Source organism: Vombatus ursinus, unplaced genomic scaffold (genome assembly GCF_900497805.2).
Source record: "Vombatus ursinus unplaced genomic scaffold, bare-nosed wombat genome assembly UNPS02014799.1, whole genome shotgun sequence".
NCBI lineage: Eukaryota > Metazoa > Chordata > Mammalia > Diprotodontia > Vombatidae > Vombatus > Vombatus ursinus.
Window position 1 is genome coordinate 3,688,537 of NW_020954577.1, and position 20,790 is coordinate 3,709,326.

The 20,790-nt window shown below is 44.5% G+C and overlaps 1 protein-coding gene across 2 annotated transcripts in view; it reads right to left on the bottom strand.

Moving 5' to 3' along the window:
- Positions 1 to 18,358: 18,358 nt before the first annotated feature.
- Positions 18,359 to 20,790, bottom strand: part of LOC114050651 (pleckstrin homology domain-containing family A member 8-like) — a 47,953-nt gene continuing 45,521 nt past the window's right edge. For both annotated transcript variants that reach the window (XM_027872498.1, XM_027872499.1), the window contains exon 14: positions 18,359 to 20,219. In XM_027872498.1, the coding sequence (XP_027728299.1) occupies positions 20,022 to 20,219 (198 nt within the window). In that variant the 3' untranslated portion in view covers positions 18,359 to 20,021. The remainder of the gene's footprint in view (positions 20,220 to 20,790) is intronic.

The following is a 20,790-nucleotide window of genomic DNA, read 5'->3' on the forward strand; positions in this document are numbered from 1 at the left end:
TTATGAACACAGAAAATGAAACAATTCCTGCTCTCAAAGCTCTTCTTATATTTGAGGGGAGGGGGATGATGTGTATACATAATAAGTACAAGATGAATACAGTCAGTAAATTAATATGAATTTATTAAGTGCCTACTGTGTACCAGGCACTATCCCAGGTGCTGAAAATTCAAAGACCAAAAAAAAGTAAGAGTTTCTGCTCCTCCAAGGGATTTAAATTCTGTATATGGAGGGATACAACTCATTTATTTCTTCGTTGATTCAACATTCATTAAGTATTTATTATGCACTCCAAAGAATACTATAGTGATTAAGCACCTACTATATACAAAGTACCGTATTGAGCCCTGTGGATACCAAGTCAAAAATGAAACAATCCCTGCCTTCAAGAAGCTTATATTCTATCATCACTGGTAATTCTTTTTTCCAGGCAGCTGAACATTCCTTGTAGATATTATAGCCATTCTGTATTGGAGTCGCATCTGATCTAATTTTTGTATCATCCTCAAGGCCTAGCCCAGTGGTCTGTGTACAGTAAGCACTTAAGTGTTTGTTGGATTGCATTGTGTTATGTTACTCTTGAGGATGGACTTTCTGACCATGGGCTGAAGGACTCAGCCTGGGCTCAGGATTCTAGAGGGTTTTGCTGTCAGACCCCTTTGGCCATCTGGGAAGATGGCCATACTTAAATGTTTTCATCTATGATCTGATGTGGGGTATCCTTCCATCTGTAAAAGAATGAACCATTCTCATCCTGCATGACTCTTGTCTATGTCTTCCTGTAAATCTTCCTTATGGGGTTCACTCAGTATGACAGGGGTCTCCCTCTAGAGCTTGTGTTCAAGATACTAGTGGTGCTTGAGGGCTGTCTTTGGATAGCCCCCATTGGGATAGCTTTTCCTCTCTCTCTCTCACCTCATGACTGACCCACCATCTTTTCTGGTCACCCATCTCTCTGATGAACCTTTTGTGATACTTTGTTGTTGTTCAGTTATTTTCAGTCATATCTGACTTTGTGACCCCATTTGGTTTTTTTGTTGTTTTGTTTTGCTTTTTGATGAGGCAATTGGAGTTAAGTGACTTGCCCAGGGTCACACAGCTAGTAAGTGTCAAGTGTCTGAGGCTGGAGTTCTATCCACTGTGCTACCTAGCTGCCCCCCCCTTTTTATAATGTTTCTTTTTTTCCATTTGGGGTTTTCTTGGCAGAGATACTGGAATGGTTTGCCATTTCCTTCTCTAGCTCATTTTACAGATGAGGAAACTGAGGCAAACAAGGTTAGGTGACTACCTCAGGGTCACACAGCTAATAAGTGTCGAAGGCCAGATTTGGACACTCTATCCACTGTACCCCCTAGCTGCCCCCTTGTGATATTTAGAGGCAACAAAATATGGTAGTGAATAGATAATGTACAAGAGTTGGAATCAGGAAGACCTGAATTTGAATCCTGCTTCAGATACTTACTAGCTGCGTAAGCTTGGCAAATCTCTCTCAGCTTCACTTTCTTCATCTGTAAAATGCAGATAATAACTGCATCCACCTCCCAGGGTTGTCATAAAAATCAAATGAGATAATATATGTAACATGCTTTGAAAATCTTAACATACTAAATAAATGCTAATTCTTACTTCCTTTATGCAATTCTTCATTGCTGCAGCCTCTGCATGCCCACCCATTGAGAAGACAAGCATTATGATACCCATTATATATGTGAAGACATGCAAAACATGTTTCTCTATTAGCCATGTTACAGAAAAAGCAAGAAAAATAAAGTGAAAAAATATGCTTCAATCAGCACTTAGAGTGCATCACTCCTCTCTCTGGAGGTGGATGCACTTTTCATCACGGGCCCTTTGGAATTGTCATTGTGTGGCTCAGAGTAGCCCAGTCATTCACAGGTGATCATTATTACAATGTTGCTATTATGGTGTACAATGTTCTCCTACTTCTGCTCACTTCACTTTGCAACAGTTCATATAAGTCTTCTCAGGTTTTCCTGAAACCATCCCCTCTGTCATTTCTTATATTGCTAACATTTCTCACATACTTTATATACATATTTCATGTGATCCTTGCAACAACCCTGGGAGGTAGGTGTTATTATTATCCTCATTTTGCAGTTGAGGAAACTGAGGCAAACAGATTGAATGACTATCTACGAAATGTCTAAGGCAGGATTTAAACCCAGGTCTTTCTGACTCCAGTCTAGAGCTGTAGGCACTGTGGTGCTTAACTGCGTGAGGATCAGGAAAGGTTTTCTGTGGAAGGAGGTATAATGTTTAGTTATTTAACTTTTTTATTTTTACTTATAGTGATTTCAATATCAGTTGGCGAATGTCCAAACATGCATTATATCTTTACCCTCCCCTTGCTCTACAGTCTGATTTCTCTGCTGCAAAACCAAAGCAGAAATGGACTTGATGTATGAAGGTGTAATTAGAATGAGGCCTTTCTTTTTAACGCTGGGTTTCAGAGAGGCTGACTGTCCGGGTGGGCTTGGACGTCATCCTCTCCAGAAGGGTTGTTGGACAGGGCCAGGGTGCTGGGTGGAGCCGGAAACTTGGTCTGACTCCTGAGCCCTTCTCCCACTAAGTCACTGGCGACCACTCAGAGTAGGGAGGGTGTTGGAGCTGAAGCACATTTTCCTCCCTTTCACTCTTTAACTCCTTTTCTCCCTGATCCAGACATCTTTCTTTGTTTTATCTTCCTAATTGTTTCCCATCTTTTTCTCCTTCAACATATTCTTTCATACATTCTCTTGTGCATCCTTCATCATCTCATTATCACAGGCCCCTTGGGGGCGCCTAGAGCTCTGGGCTTGGAGTCACAAAGATGTGGGTTCAAATCCAACCTCAGACACTTCTTAGTTATGTGACCCTGGGCAAGTCACTTAACCTCTGCCCGGTTTCCTCATCTGTAAAATGGAGATAATAATAGCATCTACCTCCCTGGGTAGTTGTGAGAATCAAATGAGATAATGTTTGTAAAGCACTTAGCACAGCTCAGCCTGGTGCATGGTAGGCACTATATAAACATTAGCTGCTATTATCATTGTTATCATCATCATCATCATCATCATCATCATCATCATTATTATTTTCCCTGGAATAGACAAACTCTAGGCACCCTTCTAGCTTGAACGCCTATGATTTTGTGAGCCCCCCTCCCTCACAGGCTCTCTAATCCAATCCCCTCTTTTTACAGATGAGGAAACTGAAGGCAGCCCAGAGACTTTACATTACAGGCAGGACCAGGATTCAAATTCAAGTCCTGTGCCCCCAACTTCATTGCTATTTTCCCCTAATTAATTTCATTTCTACCTCTTTTATTATTGTCAACAAGAAAATGCTGGTGTCTAACTTCTGCCTTTTGGAATTTACCCCATCATTAATGTTATTAAGCATTTTAAGCCTGTCTTCTCAGTTGGCCAACCTTGTCTCCGCAAGATCCCAGACGTCCAACGTCCCTCCTATGGAGCTCTGCAGGTCTGCCCAGCTTGGCAGCGCTCCAGGCTTGGCTAATTGCATTTTTCCCCCTCCTCCTAGCAGGTATCAGCATTTATACACTTCCATTTTTTTTTCTTTATTTTGCACATCCCTTTGGAGTCCCTCTAGACCTAAGCCCTCCTCTGCCCTCAATGAAGCCTTCAGAACAACATCTAATAGGGTGAGCATCTCCTCTTCCCATATGGGGCCCTTTATGTTTATGATGATGGCTCTGCTCATGTCTTCCATGAACCCTAGGTGCAAGGTCCTGCCCAGCTCATGTCTTCCATGAACCCTATGTGCAAGTTCCTGCCCAGCTCATGTCTTCCATGAACCTTAGGTGCAAGGTCCTGCCCAGCACCTTGGTGACCTGGGCCAGCTCGACTGGCTTTATGATTAAATAACTATATGATCTTGGGCCGGTCATTTCTTAACTTTTCTGGGTTAAGTGAATAAAATGAATGAGTTACATCATCTCTAATACCTCCCTCCTAAAATTCCATGAATAAACACCATTAATTCAGAACAAAGGGCAATTTCTCTATAGGCAGCTAAGCAGTAATCAGTGGGTAAGTAGTTCTCTATCCTGGTAAGTGTAGGTCAGGACCTTGAAGAAAGGACTACAGACCAAAGCATTATGGCACTCAAAAGAAAGTGAAGAAAGAAAGGAAGGAAGGAAGGAAAGAAGAATGGAAGGAAACCTTTATAACAAATAAACAGAGTCAAACTAAACAAATTTGCATCTTGGCCTTGAACAAAAATGTGTCTCATCCTGCATGTTAGCCCCACGCATCTCTCGGGCAGGGGGTGGGCAGCCTTATTCACGGTTGGTCCTCTGGAATTATAGTTGATCAGTGATCATTGCCCACTCTGTACCAGGCGCTGGGCTAAATGCTTTTTCTATAAAGGCTCTTTGGTGAAGTAATTGGAAGCCAAAGTATCTCCACAGTGTAGGCAGGAGAAGTTTAGAGCCTCTGGGACTTGGCAGCAGCCAGATGATAATATCAAGATCATATCTTATGTCTTTCAAAGCTGTTCAGTTTCACAGTGTTGTTAAAGTATCAATTGTTCTGGTCCTGTGTATTTCATTCTTCATCAGTTTGTACAAATCTTTAAAATTTTTCATTTTTATAATATTGATTTTCTAGTACAAATAAGTCTCATGGTTCTGCTCACTTCACTCCGTATCAGTTCATTCAAGTCTTCCCAGGTTTCTCTGAAGCCACTCCCTTTGTTCTTTCTTACAGCATGATGGCATTCTATGACATTTTTACACCATAATTTGTTCAGCCATTCCCCAGTTGACAGACACACCTTTCATTTCCAGTTCTTTGCCACCACAAAAGGGCCACTATAAAGATTTTCTACCTATAAGACCTTTTCCTTTTTCTTGGATCTCCTTTGGGTATAGGCCTAGGAAGACAGTAGACATGACAAGCACAGCAAAGAGATTTCTGTTGTGTCACATACATACATTATCATAACGTTGGTTGTTTGCTTTCTCTTTTAAAGTAATGTGTGTTTGTGTGTAGGGAGGTAATAGGAGGAGTATCCTAAACACAATAGCATTTGTGTCTCACTGTGGGACTCAAAGACGTTGGAAGGCCTGTGGTGCCTGGGCAAACCAGCCCGTACTCCTTTTCTGAACCCAATTCAAGGAGAGCCAGACAGACTCTTTCATACAGCAGCTTCCTTGACATTTCTGCACTCTGACTTTGGAATTCCACATCTGTCCAAAGGAGGACCTCTGGAGCAGAGCTGATAGGGTTCAGAATTCTCCTTTGCATTTCCAGAGCTCTTTCCTCACCCCCATCTTGAGGTTGTGAGTATTAAAACATCACTTGGCCCAGAACTTTCCTTCAAGGGTCTCCAAGGCCCTTCTCTGGTTTCCCTTTAATTCTTCTTGAGGTATTTGGATAACAACAATATATATAAATGGTATACATATATGTGCAGATATGGGTATATGCATCTATAGATATAGATGATAGAGATAGCGATAGCTAATGTATATATATATATGTATATGCAGATATAGACTATATAGATATGCTGATATGGATATGGAGAGAGGTGGATATATTACAAAGCTAGCCAAAGATCACTTTTCTCATTTATACAGTAAAATAGCTGGATTGCTAAGATCTCTTCCAGCTCTAACATTCTATTATTCTAGAAAATGAAGTAATTAATAATAAAAGCCAGTATAAAATAAATGCCCAGTGTATGGAGTGTCCCAAAAGTTTTAGTGCAGTTTTAGTCCCTTGATAAACATTCATTAAGTGCCCACTCTATGCCAGGCGCTGGGCTAAATGCTTTTTCTATAAAGGCTCTTTGGTGAAGTAATTGGAAGCCAGATTCACTACAGTAGGACCCAAAGTATCTCCACAGTGTAGACAGGAGAAGCTTAGAGCCTCTGGGACTTGGCAGCGGCCAGATCATAATATCAAGGCTAACACCTTTTCCTGGAAATGGAAACTGGCTTGTTTGCAAAACTGACCTCGCTTCTCTATCGATTGGGGTTCTTAACAGTGCCCACTTTGAAATGTGTCTCTGGGCAAAGGTACAGCAACTAAAAAGTTGCAGGCTAATGCAGCCTGCATTGTTGTTTTTAAAAAAAAAAAACGTAATGGAAGGAGCAGTCAACATGGTGCTCTCTGATCTATGGTCGTCTTCCTCTCTTCACCCCTCGGTGGCCCGGAAATGCACCCCTCCTTCCCATCCACTGTGGCTGCTGACACGCCATCTTCTTCATCATCTTCATCCCCTGTCACCATCTCTAGTAGAATGAGTCACAAGTCATTAACCAGGCAAAAAACAGGCGGGTGGAAGAGAGAAAAAAAGATGCTCATAGCTGTGGCTATATCCCTTACTCAGCTCAGCGGCGAAGTGGATAAAATGCTGGACCTAGGCCCAGCAGAGTGACCTGAGTTCAAATCTGGCCTCAGACATTTAATGTGTGACCTGGGGCAAGACCGTTAACCTCTCCTGGCCTCCACTACTAAAGGAGGATAATAACAGTACCCCTACTTCCCAGGTTGTTGTGAGGATCAAAGGAAGTGTTTGTAAAATGCCTGGCACATAGTAGGTGCTTAATTAAGACCCGTTCCCTTCTCCCCCTTCCCTGTCTTCGTGTCTCTGTTTTGTCTTTAACAAGTGCCATTGATGATCTCCAAATTGTCCAATTGGCTTTGGGTAAAGAACAAGCCAGGAAGTCAGAAATCCCACTTCCCCAGAGGCCAAGCAAATGGAGATGTTTTCCTGTAGGCCCTAAAAACCAACAAACTAACTTTCAGAAATGGACAAGAAGTGCTGGGCAGAAGGACTATTTCTTGGGAGAGGTCTTTCCACTGAGAGTCTTGTAGGGGCACGCGCAGACTTCAGCTCGCCCCAGATGCTCTTAGGAACACAGAGTCTGTGCCTCATCTGTCCAGGTGTCTTGTCGCCAAGTCAGCAAGCTCTCCAGGGAGTTTCTCCGAATTCCTCGGTCTACAGCACCAGTACTCGTATCTGAGGTAGACCAGAAGCTGTCATCCAGGCCATCGGAAATCACTTGTCTGGCCCTATTATAAACTTAGCCAAACTGAGCCTTTCATTAGTTGAACCAATATGGATCACTGAACACAGATGAATGATCACAAATGAAATTTTTCCAAGAGCCAAGAGAGTTAACAAGGGACAACAGAATGAGCATTAAGCTTACAGTCCAGAGATCTGGGTTTGAATCTTGCCTCAGACCCATCTAGCTATATGGAAAGTCACTTAAATGCTTTGAGCCTCAGTTTCTTCATCTGAAAAATGGACATAATAATAATTGTAGTACTTACCTCATATGGTGGTTGCGAGGAAAGTTTTTGAAAACTATAGCATTAGCTCTAAGGTCACTTTGTCACTCACACTGGCAGACCGAGGACAGATGCTAATTCTCATGGTCCTAGGGGTAACCCTGAGAGTTTTTAATACTGTCACTCATGAGCCCCTACTGGTATTCTCACCATCAACAATCAACTAATTGACTCTTTTAGAAAAGGCATTTACTAAAAACAATTGACACAAAGCATTCCTTCCAAATACACATGGAGTTCTGGCCCTGGAAGTACCTTTCTCCCTTTGTGGAATCCTTGCCCAGTTAGCCATGGGTGATGGTGGATGGCTTATTCCACTGCTCAGCTGACTCCTCACAAAGTACCACTGTCTCCCCTGGATGGGCAATTCGGCTGGGCTGGCTTTTTGCAAGACAAGGGTCAATTCACTTGACTGGGTCAAGAGATCACCTGGCTGCTATGCTGGCTCCTGACTGGGCTCATTTGCAGCCAGGCCAGACCACTCATGGTCACCTCGGCTCACAAGTCACTGCCTGTGCACATTGTCAAGTTCAGGGATTCTGCTCAGTTCCCTCCTGGTTCGTGTTGATGTTGCCATTGGTTGCCCTGAATTCTACTATGACTCCTACAGTCGTTGGGACATCTCTGAATTTGACAAACTCCCAAAGTCACTGCTTGGATACATCCATTTGGGAATCCTCATTTGCCTAAGATCAGGAAAGAATAAACACCAGAGAAAGAGGTGCCTACGTGTTCACAGTCAGCATGGTCAGGTTGGGAGAGATCATCATAGCAGCTCAAAGCTGTCCTACTTCCTCACGGCTACAAAGGAAAGAGACTGACAGATGTGTGGATCACCCTTCTGTATGACTCTCTATGAAGGCTACCTGGCTCAGTCACTCCTGATCCACTAACCGTTCCTGCCCCACAATAGATGAAAAGACTTTTGGCCACCACACAGCCCCTCAGTCATACCTAGCTAGAAACCAGCTTCCCTCAAGTTTCCATATAATGGCTGGAACTGAAATGAGGGGGTGGGGATACTTGCTTCAAGCACTTCCTCCCCCACAGGCCAGATCCCTTTATGGCAACCTAAAGAGCCACAGAAATGGGAGTTATTACCTGACCAGTGACTAAGAGTTGTTGACTATGGTTTTGATGGTGCCCAAAAGACTATTGGTTCCTTAAAGTTAGGGACTGTTCCACATTTCATCATCAAGTATTGTTATTACATAAATAATGCACATAATTAATAAAAATAATCATAACTTGGATTTCCATGGCGCCTTCAGGCATTTTACATATCTGATCCTCACAACAACCCTGTGAGTTAGGTGATATTATTATCCCCATTTTAAAGCTGAGGAAATTGAGCCTCAGAGAAGTTAAGTGACTTGCCCAGCTAGTATTACCATCCCACATTCCCACTCACCCTACACACACACTCCTCTAGGCTCCACGATATAGCATAGGCTGGGCACATGACAAGCTCACAAAAATGCCTATCGACTTTCATTTAACTTGTACCTACCATGGGGATGGATAAGAAAGAATCTGTCAAGCTTCCAGACTTCTGGAACTTTAAGAAGATGACCGAGTCTAAAGAAATCAGGATCATGGGTTGCCATGGACCTTACTCTGCACAAACCAGGGAAGGAAATGTGAGAAAGCACATGTTCTGTTTTCAGCAAATATGTGGAATTAGAGGCTAGTCATAACAATCGAGGAGAGTTGGGAGTGGGGGCTATTTCCCTCCCTCTCTCCCACTCTCACTTCATTTTTAATAAAAATGTTGCCTAGTAAATTCTTTGGAAAGCAATGGATTGGTACTTCATAATAATACTTAATAACAATCCCTACTTTCTAAAGGAATTCTAAGGATTAACTTTTAATATTTTAATGGATGTATGGCCTCATTCACATGGGGACTCCCCCCAACAATACAGATTGCAATCCCTCTATACCTGCTCGTCAATCAGTCAATTGACAAACATTTATTAAGTGTTTACTGTGATCTGGGTACTAAGGATTCAAAGATAAAAGAATGGACCAGTCCTTGCTTTCAGGGAGCTTGCAATTCTACTGGGAAAGCCAATGTGCCCCGTATAAATAGATACAGAATAAATAGAAAATAAATGCGTGGCTAGTTAGGGAGGGAGGGCACTTGCAGTTGGGGGGGGGGGAGGCCAGAAAAGCTTCATGTAGAAGGCCATACTTAGGCTGCATCATGAGGGAAGAAAGGGATTACGTGACTCTTTTCCATGTCCTCCCATAAATCCTTGATGGGGGTCTCCCAGTGTGCTGGGGGCTTTCCTTAAGTGTGGAAGCCAATTGAGCATGTGGGCTTCTGACTCATTAGTTCTTCCTCACTCTTCACACCTGACCTAAACATCTTCCATGACATCTATTATACTTGCAACTGACCCATGCCAACTACATGCCTCTCCCATTGCTATGGGTGATTGATTCATGTGAGGAAAATATTCTGGAATGATAAGATATTGGGCATCATTGAAAGGCAAAGTACTATTTATTAATTCCATCAAAAATACTTTCCTAATAAACAGGTATGTAACCTACAGCTTACAGACAATGAACTTGTCTTTATAACATCCCTTCAAGGGAGGCAGATGACAAATATTATTTTCCCCATTTAATAAAGAGACAAACTGAAGGGACAATCACACAGGGAGTCAAGGGATGGGGCCCATGTCTCTTGACTCAGAAACATGATCTATATAGTCATCAACACTGCCTTTCTCTGACCACTTCCAGGTTAATTTCCTTTTGTCCAATTCTCAATTTGCCATTGCAGTTTCTTATGCCAACTAGGGCATGGATGCTGGAGGGCAGGTGGACTGCCTGTCCCAATTTAATCTTTCCCTTACAAGATCAAATGAAAGGCAGCTCCTCATTCTGATATCCCAGGCTGCGCCTCTGGAGAAGAGAAAGGACAATGGGATTCTGATGATCAAGCTTGTCATTCCCCAAGCTGTTTTAGATCATCTCAGGGCTCTATCCCCTGGGAAAGGCTCTAATTAAATTCTGCTCTTCTCTTCACAGCCCTTCTATAGCAACTCTGCTGGTGTGCTGCCTTTGACATGTCTGACTAGGCGGAGAGGCCAATTTTCAACAAGCTATCTAGAATGTGGAATTGCTAGGAGGAGGCGCGGTAATAAAATCCAGTTACTCAGCAGAGTCAATGGATGTCAGCTTCCTGGCACAGATACTGTTGTGTTCTGCTGATCACTTAATGAATTAGGTCCATGGGGCTTTGAAAGCAGACAAGTCTTTTGTGCTCCTATCCCCCAGGTCCTGGGGCTCAATACAATGACCCATCATTTCACTGGCTTGGATGCAAATGACAGACACTCCATGACTCAGCAGAGAAGGGGGATGGCTGCAAAAATTCTTTGGGAGTACCATGACCAAGAAGAAAGTCATCCCCACCCACCTCCTCACCCTCATGTTCAAGTTGGTGATGAGCCTTTGTGAGCTTGGTTAGGCTGGTCTTCAGATGGTGGACACAGGGTCATTCATTGGACTCCTACCTGAAGGTTCTCCAGCTTGCCAGGAGCTACCAGTTCTTGGCTCCACTAGAATATTCTTGGAGATGCCAGAATCCCATCTGTAGGCTGAGGAGGCATCAAAGGAGGGTGTTAGCAGAAGCCCAAAGATGCTGTGAGGGCTCAGTCAGACCTAAGTGCGACAGACCCTCCTCTCTGCCTCAGTGATAGCCCGACAAAGAAAAGCTAAGGATTTGATGTGGGACAAGTAGAACCAGCCCTGGTTCATTCTTTTGGGGGTGCCCTCAAAGGAAAAAAAGCTTTTCCCAGACCTAATTCCTTCCACTCCAAAATCCCACCGGGGTTCCTTTGGCTGAAATGAACTCCAATCTTTGCTGACAAATTCCCAGGGTTCTAACACACTCAGAAGTCAGAGGATCACAGATCTAAAGTTGGAAGGGATTTGTAGAGGGTATCCAGTCAATCCCTTCTTTTTACAGACAGGGAAACTGAGGTGCTAGGAGATAAAGAGCCATCTGAGGCCACACAGGCAGTAAATTGCTGAGTTGAGATTCACACTCAGACCTTGGGATTCCAAGTTCAGTATTTTTTTCTTTGTGACTGTCTGTGTCTTTCCTAGCAGGAAGAGACATTAGAAAGAGACAGTAAGGGAGTGAGGGACACACTTAGAAGTGGCACCAGATGTAGACAAAGAGATGCATAGGGCAGGGGGTCAAAGGATAGGGGAGGGTTGACTACAAAGTCACTGCCAATCACTCTTCACCAGCCTATCTGTCCATTCCTCATTTTTTCCCTCATTTCCTTTCTACCCTCCCCCCACCCCAGTCTACAGGTCTCTTCCTTTTTCTTTTTTTTCTGGCATCAGCCCTCTGACATTCAGTGAATCCATCTCTGCTGTTTCTCTCCCATTTTTTCCAGATCCATCTCTCCCTAAACCATATACTGTGGCTTTTCCAAGGGAGAGTTCTGTTCTTACTCACTCTTCTTCTGAAGGGTGGTGCAATGGGACCCAAGGAAGCTTGTCATCTCCACTGGGCAGAGGTGGATAGAACTCGCCTCATCCGAAGTCCACTTTCCCCCTTTTTCTTTTTCCCTCTATTTCTTTGTGTTAGCAGTGGGGCAGTTCACATGATTGTGAAGGCAGGCCCTTCTCCTGTAGGAGACACACTCCACTTTTTTTCCAGGGATAATTATATGCCTTACATTTTAAGGACTATTATTAAGGACCCTATTTTCATCACGTATGACAGATTTGCATGTTTGTGCTAAGCCAGGAATTTCCCTGGGCAGTCCATGTACTTGACCTCTAACCTTATATTAGATTTGTCTGTTCTTTATTGAGGTAATCATTTCCCTTGGTGATCCATGTACGTCATAGTTCCCATTAAATATTTCTCTCCCTTGAGCAAAATTATGACTTTGCTTTGTGTGGTTTAGCTGCCGGATGCTTTCACATCCAATGTTTGAAACATCCTCAAAGTACCATTGCCCAACAGACATGGGTAGCAATGGCTTGATAAGATCAGTGGAAGATGGAGGAAACATCTCCTCCGAAATCTCATCTTCCAGAAGGCTCAATAACAAAGCTTCCAAGTTGTCATCAACCTATTGATAATGACTTTGGGTCCATGGATCGACCAATTTTGTAACTAAAGTATCATCCAGGTCCCCTCAATCTTGTCCACAAGATTTCCCTTTATAGATGTTCACCAATCACCCCTTTAATAATATAGTCTAGAATTTTACCAGGAAAAGAAGTCGAATGCTGTCTGAGTTCATGCTCTGAATCCTGAGAGCCTTTGATAAGCAATCAATATGCATGTCTACTAACTGGTCTTGGATTCATTTCCCAAGAAAGTAGAGGCATTTAAGAGAGAGAGCTCATTTCTTTGGTGGGTGATTTTTTCCAATTTTCTGGAATTCAACATTTAAAAAATATCTTGTTGGGTTTTTTATATTTTAGAAGCCCTGCTCTGATGGACACATTTGTGGATACTAAGAGGGAGAGCAGGATGGTGGCAGAGATCTGATTGGGGGAATTGGGGCCGGTCAATCTATACTAGGAATCCATTTGGTGTGTGGGGCACACAAGAGGAACTTCCTCCAATGCTGCACAGCCTGGGACGCCCTCCGGCCGATGTCATCATACTGCTTTCTGCTGTCTAGCGATAGCTGGTTTCTGACACGCTGGGCTTCAGCTGTCCAGCCTCTCCCGGTCAGCTACTGCTCTCTACTGCCATCTGCTGGGGTTGTGGTGACTAGAAAGGGAAAGCTACAGTTCCTTTAATGAGCAGTACTTCAAATCCTGCCTCAGACACTGACCTTAAGCCCATCACTGAACCTGTTGTCTGTTTCCCCATCTGCAAAAGGGAAATAATAACAGCACCTGCATCCAGGAATTACTGTAAGGATAAAATGAGCTAATAATTGTAAAGCACTCTGCAAAACTTAAAGCACTAAATAAGTTATTATTATTATTGTTATTATTATTTAGGGCATCAACACCACCACGGGTTCTAAACCACCACACCCAGTCAGACAGCAGTCAACAAGTTAGCAGAACGTCATAGGTTAAGATTATCCATTTTCAATGAATTATTTGTCTGTGTCTGGGGTTGATTCACAGTCATATAACATCTGACTTTATCAACGTCGGATAACGAACTCAGAGTTAGGAATGCCTATTACCCTTTTTGGAGGCAAAGACAAACTATGTTTTCCCTTTCCTGATGTGAATGACTCCATCTTTACACCAGCTCCCATTCTATCGGAAAGTGAGTATCACACTGTTGGTCACAGACTGGAGATGATGACTATTGAAGTTCAGAGCCAGCTGACTGAAGGGGGTCAGTTATAGCCTTCCCATTTTGGAGAGATGCAAAGAAAGCTAAGCCTAGACTAGACTCGTGAGCTAGCTTTGGTCCTGTGCGCTGGCACAGCCCCTCAGGGATGGATCCTTCCCCTGCCCCAGAAATGGCAGCTATGGAGTGGCAATGAGACAGTCAGCCCAAGGAGTGACAACAGCCACAGGAAGTCATAGGGCAGCAAGATTTCCTCGACCCTGGCATGAAAAGAGGCGCAGAGGCATGCTGTAGTTACAAATGTTCTAACCCAGGGGGGTCAAAATCAAACAGAAACCTGGACCCCCGCAGTGGCATACTGACTTAAAAAAACCACAAATCAGTGTTATCTATGTTGCATTTTGTTTTTATTTATTTTGTTAAGTATTTCCCCATTATATTTTCATCTGCTTTTACACTGGGAAACTTTGCAGCCACAATGGTGAGTCTAACACTTCTGCAAAACTAGGTTGCTGCTGGGAACGATGGAGCCACATACTTAGTCTCTTGGATAGAGAAGGGTCAATTTCCTGGACAATGTCCAGCTCTTCAAGAGTTCTGCGACCTAGTCTCCTAGATGGAGAAGAAGCAGTTTCTTGGACAAATTTTGATCTCCTCAATAGTTCAGGGACCCAGTTGTTTTGGAGAAAAGGGAAGAGTTCCTAGGTAGTGCCACACTCTTGGAGAGAAAGCCCTAGTTCTGGAGGAACAGCAAGGGACTAAGTCATGATATGGAAGGGGAAAAAATGGACTTCACCCTCTGAAGTTGTCCTGGGTAATCTGGATGGTGTAGGTCCACTGGGAAATATGGTGGAGTGCTTCGATTCTGAAATGAGTACTTTTCCCTGTACTCACCTGTAAAATGAAGGAGTTGTACTAGATGTGCTCTAATGACCCTTCCAGCTCTACATCAATGTTCCCTGTGGGTCCACAGAACTCTCTCTCCCCCTAGACAGGCACCTGTCTAGCACCTTGTGCACCGTCTGCAGTCACGGGGTGCTTTAAAGCACCGGGTGAGCTTCTCCACACCCACCACCCACTGCCTCATCATATCCTTGCCATCAACACCAGTTCAACCGACACGGGCTCTGGAGTTCATCCAGCTTTGCCCTCCCATTTTAAAGATGGGGAAGCTGAGTCCCACAGAGGGGGGTGACCTGAATTAGCTAGTGAATTTTCAATGAACTCATAGAGGGAAACACAATAGATTGCATAATTGAAAAGAAACATTTAAAGGCAAATACTTTAAAAATAAGTTTATTGTAACTAAACAATATAAAATCTGACAGATGTTTCAAAATATTCTTGCAAAAGAAGTAAACCCTGTCCCCCACCCCATCCCATCTTGTCTCAACTGATATATAGGATGAACTTGTTCAGAGTCATGACAACAACAAAAAATAATCAGCTTCTATTTGGTCGAACTCAGAGCACTTCAAAACTTTGATGTTCTAGGCAAAGTTCAGTAAAAGGGACTAAGGGAGAGAAATCAACAAACTATTTTATGTTACATCCTCTACGTTTATCCTCTTTTCTGTCTGTTCAACATTCTGCCTCTAAATGAGAGACCACCTAGGAGGCGAAAAAGTTCAACTATGAAACCGCAGAAGCTGAAGAGAGAAATACAAGACACGAAGCTGACCATTTACTTAAAAAACAAATGCAGGGAAATATCACTATGTACATTTTAGCCTTTGGCATATATTCTACCAAGTCCCTCCCCCTCCCCTTTATATACACCACTCCACCCATTCACTTGTTTACATTTACTTTAGCAATATATTTTTCTCCCGACAGACACTGATTGTCTGTGGCCAATTTCAAAATGAGGTAGATGGGCTGTCTGATGACATCCTACCGAAATTCCCACGTGGGCTACAGGAAACACGCATCAAACCGGCCTGGAAATTGGCACATCAGCTCTCTAGGAGCCAAGGAAGTCTATATGACGCCATCTCGTGCCTCATCACCCCGGGAGACATGAGTCAAAACACATGTATATACAGAGGTTTGTGTGGATTCGTGTGCCTGGTAAAATCTGTCGTGGTTAAGAAAAGTGGGACAAATACTGAACAAAATTTGTAAGAGCATGAGATGTGCTTAGAATAGGGAGGAAAGAGTCTCCAACTCGATCCCCAGGCGTTTTCTGACAGCTCTAGCTCAGACTTCTTCCCCATCACAGAAGGGATGGCATCACGGGGCAAAGGCGATTGCCCCACTGTGGAAACTTGACTTTCCCATTTCAGGGGAGCACCTGGCTTCTTTTTTAAACCAAGGGGCTGGATGAGAAGAGCACGGAAGAAGGAATCAATACATGCTTCAGAACTTAGCAGACTGGTCTATAAAATGCTCATTCAAACATGCGCCAGATTGCCTTACTAGGTCAATGAGGAGCTGTTACCATCAGAACATGCAAATGGACAGAATATGCAGACACAGTGGGCTGGATATCTGAGAAGATGGAAATCAGCACCTTGGAAGAAGAGAATGCTTACGAACTAGCAAAGGGCCCCAATATATTGGAGTGAACCTACAAATGCCATTAAATGGCTGTGCTAGGGGAAATATGCATTTAAACCCCAAATAAGCAATTAGCAGATGAGAGAGACAGCCCAGAGACTGAGCTGGTTTCTCAACAGTGCCCAGCATAGACATAACACACAGATGGGCTAGCTGCAAGCTGAGGACACGTTGCTGTCTATCTACGCAAGGGTTCTTAACCTGAGGGCATGAATTTGATTTTTTTAACACCTAGATATATTGTTGCATTTCTATATAACTGGCTTTCTTGTAAATCCTATATATTTTTATCTGATGCATTTAGAAAAATTACTCTGAGAAGCAGTCTATAGGCTTTAGCCAGACTGCCAAAGGAGTCTATGACACACACAAAAAAATTGAGAGCCCAAGGTCTCCAGTGTCATACATAGTTAATGTCAATTAGCTACAACCAATTCTATATCTCTTTAAAAAAATCTAAATTTTAAATAGTAATCCAATCAATAATGGATCTTAGCCTCCTTATTTGTAAAAGGAGGGAGTTGGACAATATAACCTCTAAAGTTTCCTTCCAGCTCATACTCGGTTTAATTAATTTTTAAAATAAGGACTAATCTTGAGGAGAAACCCCCCAACCACTCCAAGTGGCTTTAAAAACTTATGAGTAATATTTAAAGGGACTGCTTTTGATATCTTTCAGAAAGACACTGAAATCCACTTAACTGACTTGTGTGAGGATGCTATAATTCAGCTTAGGAGAGCCCATGTTCATCCAAGATGCTGTCTTCTCTCTACGAGCCCCCAGTGGTGGCAGTCACAATAAAGTATCAGTACATTCCCAGAAGCTGAAGGTTCCCAAAATGCTTCAGGCAGTTCTCTTCGCTGCTTGTGATCCTGTGAAAACCTGATGTCTCCCAGCCATTTGGTACTGGTCTAATCTTCCCCTCAGCTGGAAGCTCGGACCAAAGCTGTTTTTCACTTCCATTAACATGGGTAAACCTCAATACAGCCTTTACCCTTTGTTCTAAGTGATCGTTTCCCCCTTTCACCTCTGAAGATGCTGCATTGAACGCTGGTAGTTGAAAACATTCTCTCGGGTTGGATTTTTGGAAATCCCTTGGGAGAGAACTGGCAAGCGATGTGAGAAAATGAGTTTTAATTTTCTCATCACCTCTTGAATCTTACTACCAATGGTATTACCAAGGAAATCTAACTTATTTACCAGATGTAGCTCTGAATGACTTCTGGCTATTTCCAATAATAAAGTCCGTCCTTCAAGGACTACTGAGGCCGTAAGGACGGGATGCAGGTGCTAAAGATCTGAATAGTTCTTGAAACATTTTGAGGAGCAGTAGTTCTGATGATACAAAGGGATCATTGCCCCAAAATGGTGGCTCTGGAGAGCCAGTCCCATGATTGTCATGACGGTGGAATGATGGTCGTTAGCCATCACTCTCTTAAACTGGCACTCTCAAAATAAGAAAATAGAAGCCAAGTCCAAGAAGATGACTACACTAGCCTGACCGTATACGCTCCAGTATGTTTGGGAAAACATGAATCACAGGACTTAACGAGATCAATGCGTCACGTAAACTGGTGAAAGGCAGTCTGGGAAGCTGAGGCTCGGTCAGAGGACAAGAAGTCTGGTGGGGCCAGGAGAGGGAGAAGTAGCATAGTTGGTTACTCTCTTCTGGTTAGTGACTTCTCTCTCACTCTCTAAGGTAGTGACAATAAACATTATAGAAGGTCGACTGTGCCCCAACTAAAGCTGAGAATTTAACAATGAAGCCTTACAGATTCATACATACATACATACCTATTATACACATATATGTATGTATATATATATTTAAAGAGAGAAGAGAGTCAGGCCTTTCTCCAGCTGAAGTTAGACAGAACTTTGGGTACTTCTAAAGATGATTCTCATCCAGGGAGTCCTGAGATTCATTCAACCCTCCCTCATGCTGGTGAGGAAAACAGATCACAGGTTTGGAGCTAGGAAGGAATTTAGAGATTACTTAGCTCAACCCTCTCCCTTTACATGAGCAAACTGAGATACTCAGAGGTGGAGTGACTGGCTCAGGGTCACACAGCTAGTGAGTGGCAGACCCAGGGCTTGAACTCAGCTCCTTGGAGCACTGAACGCTCTGCACACCCACCACACCAGGCTGCCTCGGTGGGTGGGTGGGTGGGTCTATTTCCCTCATTTTATAGAGAACAGAAATGAGACTCAGCAAAGGGATATGACTACTGAAGCCCCCGGCAGCCTCAATTCCTGGTCTTCAGTGCTCACATCAAGCCCCCTCCACTTGGACAGAGAACAGAGCCCGGTGCTCGAAGGCAGCACACACAAAGAGTCCAAAGAGCCCAGCCCCAGAAGAGCCTGAGCTGCGACCAAGCCCAGCCTCAGGCGTGGCCCCCCCATGCACCGGCAGAGCGTGAACGGACAGTTTTGTTCCGGAATGAGAACGGGCTGACGTCAGGATGCTCGCAGAAATCATCCTCCTCTCCTTCATCTTTCTCTATCAATAAAACACGCTTCCAGCTTCAGAAAAGGAGAAGCCAAGATCTGAGACTCCCTCAGTGGGGAAAGGCACAGATGGGAAGCCCAAATTCCTCCTCCGTCCCCGCGTCCGCTGCCAGCCTTGTGACCTCTCTGCCTATCCCCAGGAAGGACGTGCAGGCAGGGCTGCTCCCAGGGTCCGTGGCTCCAACACAACATGGCTTAGTGCCTGCTGTCTCTACTTCCCCTAAAAAGCCCGCAGCTTCTCTTCGGCATTCAGTGCTTGACTGGGAACAGGAGCTGAGTTCTTTTAAACTGAATTCATACTTGTTTGCTTAGAAATCCCCACCCGCCCACCCCGAGGGGGATGATGTCCTTCTGCAGGAAGCTCTGGGAGAAAAGGAGGGCTCTGTGTATGTGTCTCGGGGGAGGCTTATGTCTCCCTGGGAGGTCTGTCCTGGTAGCTGCGAGGTCACTGTCCCCAAGCTGCCTCTGTGATGCTCACCTGCACACAAGCCAGACGGGAAACGCAGAAATTGGGGAGCACGCCTGCGAGGGAATGATCCTGAGAGAGCAGGTCTCCAGTTAGAAGATGCATTCTAAGCATCGCCTCCACCTGCCTCAGCTTCTTCCACTGTAAATGGACATGGCACCTACATTACTCCAGGAGAAAGCTGGGGAAGCCCTCTGTCGTGGGAGAGCGCTACAAGAAGGTGAGCTGTGATGACTGCCGTGGTTATTCCCGTCTCTTCCTGACCTCCCCTGTGATAGGACCAGGTGGGGTTGGTGATCTGGAGAGGAAGGGGCTGTCCTCTGGGGGCCAACCCCCAGACACGCGGAGGATGTTCTGGGCAGCAGCCAAAGGAAAGAAGAGCAGAGAAGGTAAAATAGGAGGACAGAACAAAGGGGGATGGGTTAGGGGGATTAGCGTCCGTTTCCAATCATCTCAAAAACATTGTCGGCTGAAGTCTGCGACAGGCCCAAACGGCCCCTGCAGACATTAATCCTTGTCCAAGAACTCACGCCCAGTTTGGCCTCTGAGAGGAGAGCGAGGCCCGACCTCCCTGGCCGCGTGTGGGGTCAGAGCACACACCAGGGCCCCCTGGACAACCTGGTGCCTGACGGGCCCTCAGAACCGGGACATAGCACCTGGGTCCTCACACACACAGATGTGCAGAAACTGGGAGCTTTGACCCAGAAGAGCAGAGGCTCCGTCTGGCCCCCTCACTGTCCCAGGGGAAGGCAGGGGGAGGAAGGAGGAGGCTGACGGAAGCGAGCCTTGGAAAGCCAAGATCGGATCCCGAGTCATTCCCTGAAGTCGTGACGAGGCACTGGTCCACGGCGGTCAGACCACTTCATCGGACTCCAGCCCGTGGGCTTCATACAGGCTGTCCAGGACGTCCAGCTGCTTCTCCATGGCTGGCAGGTAAAGGTTCAGGTCCCTCTGCATTCCGAGGCTGAAGGCCTCTTTGTGATGGTCCCCTTGCCTGATGGTCAGCGCCGCCACGAAATCTTCATAGGATGGAGCTGCCCTTAGCGCTAGCTGGAAGATAAAGGACTGTGAACATGTGCTCCCCCAAGGCACACACTCACACACACACACACACACACACACACAGATACATACACACTCACACTCAGACACATACAAGAGACACATATACATACAGATGTAGACAGCCACACCCACAAAGACACACGCACAGACATGCACACAGAGACATACACTCATGCACACACACATACACACATTTACACACACACATACACAGATACATACATACGCTCAGACACACTCACGCAGAGACACATACAGATACATACAGACGCAGACAGCCACACCCACAAAGACACACGCACAGACATGCATACAGAGACATACACTCATGCATACACACACATACAGATACATACACACACTCAGACACACTCACACAGATATACATACAGATACATACAGACACAGACAGCCACACCCACAAAGACACACGCACAGACATGCACAGAGACGTACACTCATGCACACACACACATTTACACACACACATACACAGATACATACATACTCACTCAGACACACTCACACAGAGACACATACAGATACATACAGACGC